The sequence below is a fragment of the Raphanus sativus genome, unplaced genomic scaffold, assembly GCF_000801105.2.
Source record: "Raphanus sativus cultivar WK10039 unplaced genomic scaffold, ASM80110v3 Scaffold0996, whole genome shotgun sequence".
Taxonomy (NCBI): Eukaryota; Viridiplantae; Streptophyta; class Magnoliopsida; order Brassicales; family Brassicaceae; genus Raphanus; species Raphanus sativus.
The window spans coordinates 1-9,721 of record NW_026616310.1 but is presented as its reverse complement, the minus strand read 5'-3'; the positions used below and the strand labels follow the sequence as shown (position 1 = coordinate 9,721).

Here is a 9,721-nt window from a genome sequence, read left to right as displayed (position 1 = left end):
CCTCGAAATTCAGACTCCCTGGAGCCTGATCTCAAGAATACCCCCGGGGGCACCAACTCAGACCCACTCGTCTGCAGAGTCAAAACCAGAAGCCGTTCAGCTCTCCAAAATTCATCTGGAGGTATTCCTCGGAATTCAGACTCCCTGGAACCCAATCCTACCAATACCTCCGGGGGCACCACAACACCAGGTCCTGAACAGGAACCTCCCTCGTCTCTTCATAACAAAGTTGTAGGGAGAGAGGATTGGAGAATTCCAATCACGCAATACATCCTAGAAGGAAAGACTCCACCCAATAAATGGGAGGCTCGAAAGCTCAAAGCATTAAGCGCGAGATATTGCGTAACTGAATCTATCCTCCTCAAACGAAGCATTTCCGGACCTTACCTAAAATGCGTCCATGGCCTCGTTGCTATGAGACTCATGAAGGAAATGCACGATGGTTCCTGCGGGAACCACTCTGGAGGAAGAGCTCTAGCCATCAGAATCAAAAGACAAGGATATTTCTGGCCTACCATTATTGCAGATTGCGAGGCCTATTCCTCTTCATGCGACAAATGCCAGAGGCATGCACCGATTATACACCAACCTGCGGAAAAGCTATCCAACATATCCGCCCCTTATCCATTTATGAGATGGTCCATGGATATCGTGGGACCACTAGTAGCATCAGGAAGTGGAAAGAAGAAGCTACGCTTCCTCTTAGTCCTAACAGACTACTTCACGAAATGGATAGAGGCTGAAGCTTTCCAACAGGTAACCAGGGTCGAGGTCGAGCAATTTGTGTGGAAAGAAATCGTGTGTAGACACGGCGTCCCATACGAAATCGTAACTGACAATGGAGGACAATTCATATCCCACGATTTCAAAATATTTTGTGACAAGTGGAATATTCGCCTGACCTTCTCATCACCTCGCCGACCTCAAGGAAACGGACAGGCGGAGGCTGCTAATAAATCAGTATTAGCAAACCTCAAGAAACGCCTCGGAACCCAGAAGGAACTCTGGTCAGAAAAGTTACTTGAAGTACTTTGGGCATGTCGAACCACCCCACGAAAAGCTACAGAAGAAACTCCTTTTTCCTTAGCATATGGGATGGAAGCTGTCGTTCCAGCTGAAACCATTGCTGGTAGCCTCCGCCGGGAACTCTGCACGTCCAATCCCGCAGCTAATGATCAGCTCCTAACTGACAGCCTCGATCTAATCGAGGAAAGACGGGACCGAGCTCTGATTCGCATTCAGAACTATCAGCAAGCAATGGCACGACAGTACAATTCCAAAGTCAGGCTCCGACAGTTCGCTGTAGGTGACCTAGTACTTAGGAAAGTTTTCGAAGGAACCAAGGAACCAGATGCTGGGAAGTTAGGAACCAACTGGGAAGGTCCCTACCAGATCATCCACGTGGTACGACCTGGCGTTTACAAGCTCCGAAAGGTGCGAACCGGGGTACCTGAAATCAGATCGTGGAACGCCACGAATCTTAAGAGATATTATCATTAGGTACCTAAAATTCCTGAACTACGTTAGGCTTGATCCCTTGACTGGGTACGTAGGCAACTCCGTCATGAGTGCAGCCCCAACCTCATTTCAACACTTCGTTCACCACAATCAAAGGGGGCATATGTCTGATTAAAATCACATAGCCCACGCAGCAAATGTATGATCGTTATAATACAGCAATTGTATGATTACTATGATACCATGTATCCAATTATCAATAAAGAAATTATTCTCGATATCTCAATTCTTTAACAAAACAGGTCCCTGCAAACATGGACCTAGGGTCCTAAAAACCCTTCGGATTAGCTCAGGTCCCTACAAACCTGGATCTAAGGTCTTAAAATCCTTAACAATCTAAAAGGTCTTAAAATCCTTCAAGCAATATCAGGTCTCGACGAACCTGGACCCAAGGTCTTAAAATCCTTACCAAATCTCCAAGGTCTTAAAATCCTTATCAAATCTCCAAGGTCTTAAAATCTTATCAAATCTCCAAGGTCTTAAAATCCTTATCAAATCTCCAAGGTCTTAAAATCCTCATCAAATCACAAAGGTCTTAAAATCCTTATCAAACCTCAGAAGGTCTTAAAATCCTAAGCAAGTCTCAACGGGTCTTAAAATCCCACAAACAAATTCAGGTTCCCAAGAACCCCCACCTAAGGTGTCCAAATTAAACTTAGGTTCCTAAAAACCTTAAGCTAATCCCGATACTCCAAGAATTCCTCTTAAGGAACTAAAAACGACCAAAGTCTTCCTGACTTATCATAAGATTCGATTATGATCAAGTTGTCATATTTCACGACTAAAGCCAAAAACTCAAAATGAAACGAAAACCAAGTTTGAAATTAAACAAAGGTTTAAAAGCCTCCTCAGGCTATAAGTCTTAGAAACAAATGAAACAAAGCCCATCGGGCAGAAATCCTAGAAAACATGAAAGAGCCTCAGCTCTTAAACTTCCTTGTCATCCGAGCTCTTCTCAGCTCCCTTACCAGCTGGATCTTCCTCCTCAGGAACCTCCTCCTCCATCTCCTTGTCGCTACCTCCAGAGGCGGCTTCGACTGGGGCTGAGTAAGAACCCACCAATCCCAAATTAGAACCGAACTCTCCAGAAAAGGAGAGATTAAACATATTAACCTCAAAAGTACCTGAGCTCTCAGAGAGTTGGGGAAGAGGGAGCTTGCCGATCGAGAAGTCCGAGACCTGAGCCTTCTCGTATGCCGCAACAGCCTCCGGCATTATTGCCACCAAGCGATCATACTCGTCTTGAGTACTCTTAATCTCGCCGTCCAGCATGTCTTTCAGGAGCTCGGTGTTGGCTTGAATCTCTTGAGCATGAACCAGGAGGTCGACTTCGTCCTTCTTCTTGGAGAACTTCTCCTTGACAACAACCAGAATTTTGTTGTAGGCTTCGGCTACCTCCTTCTTTCCTCTCCGGACGGCTAGCCTGACCTCAGCTTCCTTGTTCTTCTGGCTGCTCTGAGATGTGGCAATCAGCTCCTTGACTTGATACTCGGCTATCTTCCGAGCAGCATCCAAATCCCCAATCTTCCTATTTTTCACCTGGAGGTCAATCAGCTGGCTCTCGATCGTCCCTTGCTGAGCATCACACTTGGAGCCAAGTCTCTTTACCTCAGCTTGGAGATCCGAGATCAGAGCCCGAGTCTGATTGAGCTCAGTCTTGTTGGCCTTGACCAATTCAGTGACCTGGGCTAATTCCTCAGCACTGGGGGCATTGTGTACAACGTCCTCAAATTTGAACTGAGCTCTGTTGATAGCACCAGCCAGCTACAGAAAACAGAAAACGATTTAGCAAAAATCTTCCAAAGAAAAAGCTAAAAGATGAAATAGACTTCATACCTGACCCATGTGATGAGCAATATCGACGTACTCATCATTGTGCGTGAGATTGGAGATCGAGGGGAGGGAACACCCGGGACTCTTCATATGCCTCATCAGAGTAGCCAAACCCCACGGATCGTCCAAAACCGATCCAGGCTTCGAATGAGCAAAGTTCCAGCCAACGGTTCCTCCTCTAGAGGAGGAGGAGGAAGACCTCGAAGGTCTGTCAACCTGGTCAGTTCGGGACCTCTTGTTCCTCGGGGGCTCAAACTCCGGAGGATCCCTCACCATTTGAGGATCAGCCTCAGCCATCGGGACCTCAGAGGGAAGGCCAACTTCCTGAACCTTAGGCTCCGAAGAGCCAACACCTTTAGCAGGAGCAGAGCCTCCTTCGTCAAGAGCCTCCTTCACAGAGTCAAGGAAGGATCCTCCCTGGTTCTTGTCACTCCCTCTAGAGGAGCTGGCAGCCTTGGTCGATCTACCCCTGGAACGGAAGGAAGGTTGAATTGGCATCTTCTGTGATTGAGTCTTCGAGGAAGTACTTGCTCCGGAGGAAACTTCGAAAACTGAATCACCCTCAGAAACTAAAACATGAAAAAGATTCATTAATCACATGAGACAAATTCGAATAGTAAAAATCATGAATTAAGAATAAAAGGTTACCTTCTAAACCAGCAACCGTCACTGAATCAGGGAAGGACGCCTGGTATCGTTCAGGAAACCTAGCTGATCCGACTCTCGAAGTGGTGTAAGCCACCCAAGTGTTAGGACTATGCTGTAGCTTCCTGTAGAGAGCTCTAGTGAATTTGCTAGACAACTTGACAGGATCTTTGATTTCTGCAAAAAAAAGTCAAAAGACAATTAGCATAACATGACAAACAAAGATAAACATGTGAACATATCCCTAAAATCCTAACCGGAAATATCAGACCATGAGTTCCTGAGGTCACGGCCTACATGAACCGTCAAGGGGTCAATCTTGACATAAAAATACTTCTTGCGCCAGTCATCGTCACTGGCCGAGAACTTGAATACGCCTAGCCCTGGACGACAAGGGAGATAGTAGGTACCGCTCCCGCCATCCTTGGAAGTGCTCTCCTTTATCGAGAAGAGACTCATTAGCTCAGATAGCCCAACGATAACTCCTTCCTCCTTGGCTCTAGTGATGAACCCGTTTATCACTCGGATGACCGACGGGCAAAGTTGAGGAAGAGCTAGCTGGTAATGATCTAAGAGATCCAGCAAAAGGGTGGGAAGAGGAAATCTAAGGTGGCACTTGGAGATATATTTCTCATGAACGCAGAACCAACCCTCCGGAACGGTCTCGGGGGTCTCATCTTCAGCACAAGCTCTAACTAGATCGCTCTTGCCGTGAGCTTGAACGGCAAGATTGACGACGTCCTGACCCTTCAAGAGGGAAGGAAAGTGAGGACCAGAGGAGGCGCTCTTGCCGCCTTTCTTCTTCATCCTCTTAACTCTTGCTCCGATCGAGTCCTTAACCTTTTTCTTCCGTCATCTTCTCACCAGCTTCCCGTTTGACCTTCATAATACGGGCGCCGGAGGCTGAGATCTGAACTTCGCCGGAACCTTCTTTTCGACTCATGATAGTGAAAGAAAAGGAAAATAGGAAGCAAAAGAAGAGAATCGATCTAAGGCAGAATCTCAGAGAGAAGTTCAAGATGGAGAACTAGATTGATCAAGAAGCGGATAAAAAAAAAATATAATGACGAAAAACAGTAAAATAAAGGAAAGAGGTGAATTACCTTGGAAACCGTCGAGAGGCGTGGAGGAAGTGGAGAGACAAGTAGTTAATTCTCTCAGATTATATCCCATCACGTCTCGAAAGTCGGAAATTGAATTTCAAACTCGCTTTAATCTAAGCCGTCGATTTAATTAAAGAAAGATTACAGCCGTTCGATCAGATAAAGATAAATACGGTTGAGATAGCTAGTAATCATGATCTCAACAAGAGAATCTAGCTTGGGCGGCTAGGTCTAGCTCCCGAAAATAACGAAACCTCATCTCGAGAGCTGGGGGCAACTGTTGGGCCCGAATATGGCCCGGTAGCTGATTATCATATAATAGAAGATGATGATGGGCCGCGATAGGCCCATCGCGAGTTCAAAACCTAAAGAGAGCTAAGCTAGAGCCGAAGGCTGAAAGTTAAGGATCCTAACTAAAGAGGTCACGACGAAGAGGAAGCTCACGTCATAACAAGAAGAAGCGCAGGACCCGGTCAAGGAGAAGCTGTTGCGGATTCCACCTCAAGCGGAGAAGATCTCGGAGATCAGTTGAAGACAACCTAAAGAAGCCCAAGGCTATTTAAAGAGAAGGTCGAGGACTAAGAAGAGGATCCGATAAAACTCATTTTTTACTCAACATTCATCAAAACATTCTTATTGTAACACTCTTATAATCTTTGTATTCATCAAAGATCACCTTTTGTAACCATCCTATTTCTACTATATCAATACAAATCGAAGTTCATTCTACAAGTTCTTACGGGATTCAGCCCGCGATTATCTTTCCCTAACCTTTCCTAAACATTAAACCTGATCTAAAATCTAGGTGTGAGTTTTACCCCTCACATCCTTGTCCACTGACTTCATTCGGCCCCAACTCCTCACCCAACAGGTCATCATCCTCCATTAACATCAACTCGTTTCCAATGACTGGCTCCTCCATCTCCGCATCTAATAGATCATCACTTTCATTATCTTCATCATCGATCCAACGCATCAATTTTTAGAGTATCATAGGAGGGATAAGATTTTCAGCTGTTACTGCTGCCTTTTTTGTTACTTTGAGTTGGTTCGAAAGGTAAGATTGCTGTCATCATGGGGCTCAGCCGTATAGGAGCAGCTGAGCGACATTGAGTAGCTTTGTTCGATCTTCAGCGCTAGTTGTTTCTCCTTTCAAACCTGGTCCTTTGTAGTTCATGGAGCTTCTTTGAGTTTGTGAGTATGGATTGTACCGAGATCCACCTCGTGGATTAGTTTTTCTACCAGCGCGGCTCGAGTGTGACGAACTCTAGACTCGTGAGACCGAACCATAGCCATATTTGTATGTTCTGTGAGACGAATCATCCTTCCTTTTGAGATTGCCTGCATCACATGATTCCCCTATAATGGTAGGCCGGACACGATCAAAGACTGTCTCACGAACAGATGGTTGAGTTGATACAATTATTTTCTTCAAACATTCTTGACTCTCATGTGACATAAGACCACATACATTCTGGGAAGCATGGAATCGTCAGTGGTTTTGTGTTTCACGCTCCGGAAGCGGAGTCGGAAGCAGAAGCACTCGGAATCGCATGGAAGCCTTGGAATCGCAATTCCCAAATTGAAGTTTTTGGAAACTTGATGGAAGCTCACGATTCTAAGGTGGAATCGTTGATGATATAGACTCGAAGCGTTACAGTAGTCAGATCGTAAACAGAACATATGTTTAGAGAAGATGATGTTTGCAGAAGATGATGTTACTGTACAGTGGCCCCTCCACTATATAAGGATAACAATTAAAATTCCAATTCATAAAGAAATAGAATAGCCGAGAACAAAAGTCTTATTACAACAAAATTATAAGCGAAGATAACTTTATCCAACTCACGTTTTCTGAATAGTAATCTTTATACTCTGTTTTGTTCACTTGTTCTTTTTGTTTGATGTTGTCTGTATTATTCAATTTTGTTGTGCTTAATTGATTAGCTGATATGCCATCTTCTTTCCAGTATATATATATGAACATATAAATTAAATAGACAGTGTAATGTTTAGTATATTTATTTTTGACATGTGTACTACTGAATTTTACTATTTAAAATTTTATTCTAATATAATTATATTTAATATATAATAATATATATGTATACGCTTCCATCATGTACACGCTTCCTAATTTCTTTTAAAAATTCGCTTCCACGCTTCCTTACGTTTCCGCTTCCATGTACCCGCTTCCGATTTCATATAACATAGCATACATTGCAGTGTTTGAAGAGCTTTTCGTAGTGCAGCTTGATGTTGATATCTTCCTTGTTTCTTGTCTGCCGTTTCCTTGTGAACTTCAATGGTTTAGATGAATCAATTTAAAATTTTATATTCCCCTCCGCTACATCTATCTTATCGACCTTCCCAAGTCGATCACCAATAATATCAAGGTTACCATGTGTGCAGAGGTAAAGCGGGATACCCTAAAGATGTATCCGAGACGGTATCACCAAAGGATAATCATCTACTACTACTGGTTCCCATCGTACCAGCACAAACATACTGAAATTGTAATGGAAGGGACCTTGTTCGAGGACAGACTTAAGATCCTCCTCGTTATCAAAGTTGAACAGGAAGCGTCCATTCCCCAGGTCGTAAGCTGTAATTTTCTCAGACATCCCCCATTGCCTCGGCATATCAACAATTAGCCTCTCCACGTTATGTTTTTTTGGGTTTAGAATCTTGCCAATAAGAGACGAACTGTACTCGTTGATCAGGTGTTCATCGGCTTGATCTTGTAGTTGGATAGGTTCATCATCATCCTCTTCAACAAGAATACCTTTGCCCTTGTATGAAGCCATCGAGATTTAATCACAGATCGGTCGTAAGGGTCTATCTTAATCACTGGAATTGCACAAGGTACTTGATCACCAAGGAGTGAATCGAAAAGAAGAACGGGCGATAGACTGATGAGAAAACAGAGAGCGATGCGATGCCGTAGACTGATGAGAAAACATGACTGAAGCAGAAGATCGGAGTCAAACAGACGACAAGGATCGATCTGTTGTGAGAGGTTGCTTGATCACCTAAAGATGAATCAAACAGGAGAACGCAGATATAATGTCTTCGTTTTAAGATCACCGTCGCTTCCAGAGAGCTAGGACTTTTTTAAATTAGTAGAATTGGATTTCTTTTTTAAAATTGAGAAATTCTTTAGGATAATAAAAAAAATTCTTTTTATCACAAATATAGTTTCAAAAGATTAAATGACCGAAGTAATTTTACTAAAACTATAAAGATACTATTTATAATCATATGGTTAACTAATCTAGATGTTTTTATTTAAAGAGTAGAGTTTATGATTTTGAAGTCATTTGAGAACTGCCCTTTAAAATTTCTAGTTTGTTTTAACTGAACCCTTTAAAAGGAGAAATGTTTAATTAAAAACAAATAGCACAAAAGAAAAAAACTTTTTTCAAAGTGGGACGCCTTTCATAATGCATTGAGCATCAATTCCCCCACCATCCCCTCTCCCACTTCACATCTTCTTCATCATCGTCAAAGGTTCAGGCAGAGAGAGAGAGAGCTTTTGTAACTTTTTTTCAGAATCACAAGGTTCTTTTGTGTTCTAATGGCGTCGTTAGCTCTCTCCGTCACACCCACATCTACATCTTCTTCCTCTTGCGTCCTCTCTCGGAACCCAACTCCTAATTTCAAAACCACCCATCTGAATTTCGCCTCTCCAAGGAGGATTCACGCCATCAACCCTCTCCTTAGATCCTTCCCACTCTCTTCAATCTTCCTCACAACACCTAATCGCATCTCCATTCTCAACCTCACCCGCCGTTACCTCTTCTTCTTCTTCCTCACAAAACCACAGAGCTCGTTCTCCAGAGACTAGTCAAAGAATTCAAATCCCTCACAGAGCCAGTCGATAGGCTCAAATGGGTTCTACGTTACGCCACTCTCCTCCCTCCTATGCCCGATTCCTCCCGGACCGAATCGAACCGGGTCATGGGCTGCACGGCCCGGTCTGGCTCGACGCCGAGTTAGGTCAAGACGGAAGATGCGGTTCTGGGCAGACAGTGACTCAGATGTTCGAAAGGGATGTGTTCCTGTCTGATTCAGCTGCTTGATTCTGCTGCTCCTGAACAAGTGATGGAATTGAAGACTGAGGACTTGGTCGAGCTTAACGTTGGACTCTTGGGTGGCGAGAGATCGAGGGTTAACACGTGGCACAACGTTTTCTCGTGAGCATGCAGAAGAAGACAAGACGGCTCGTGGCGGAGAAGGAAGGAAAAGCTCCGACCTTTGAGCCCTTTCCTTCACTGCTGTGGACTTCTGATGGCATTGAGGCTAAAGGTAGCTTCGCCGAAGCTCAGGTATGAGACTTTTATTTCTTTCTTTAAATTCTCAGTTTATTTGTATTTTGTTTGATGTTGTAGTAAAGACAGATCTGTTTTTTTATTTTTTTTATTGTGTATTAAGTCATTGTAAATTCTCTTCTGGAATAGCTAGATCGGTTTTAAATTCTCAAATTGTGTTTTTACTTACATTGTGTTGATGTTACAATGTTTACTTACTTCGTGTCGCTGCGGAGGAGAAAATATTATTGTTGGGGCATAGACAAAGATACGAGGCAAAAAAATAATGAGTGGGGGCATATATAGAATAGA

General features: G+C 43.5%; 1 protein-coding gene across 1 annotated transcript; it reads right to left on the bottom strand.

Moving 5' to 3' along the window:
- Nucleotides 1–5,913: 5,913 nt before the first annotated feature.
- On the bottom strand, nt 5,914–7,906 carry LOC130503523 (uncharacterized). The gene is made up of 2 exons (XM_056998144.1): nt 7,630–7,906; nt 5,914–6,053 (listed from the first exon to the last, which is right to left on the bottom strand). The coding sequence occupies exons 1-2, from the start codon at nt 7,904–7,906 to the stop codon at nt 5,914–5,916; spliced, it is 417 nt and encodes a 138-aa protein (XP_056854124.1).
- Nucleotides 7,907–9,721: the final 1,815 nt, after the last annotated feature.

Coding starts and splice junctions, on each gene's coding strand:
- LOC130503523 (XM_056998144.1), bottom strand. CDS start 7,906: ATGGCTTCATACAAGGGCAAAGGTATTCTTGTTGAAGAGGATGATGAT. Junction 6,054..7,629: donor TAAGTCTGTCCTCGAACAAG/GTCCCTTCCATT, acceptor TCGATGATGAAG/ATAATGAAAGTGATGATCTA.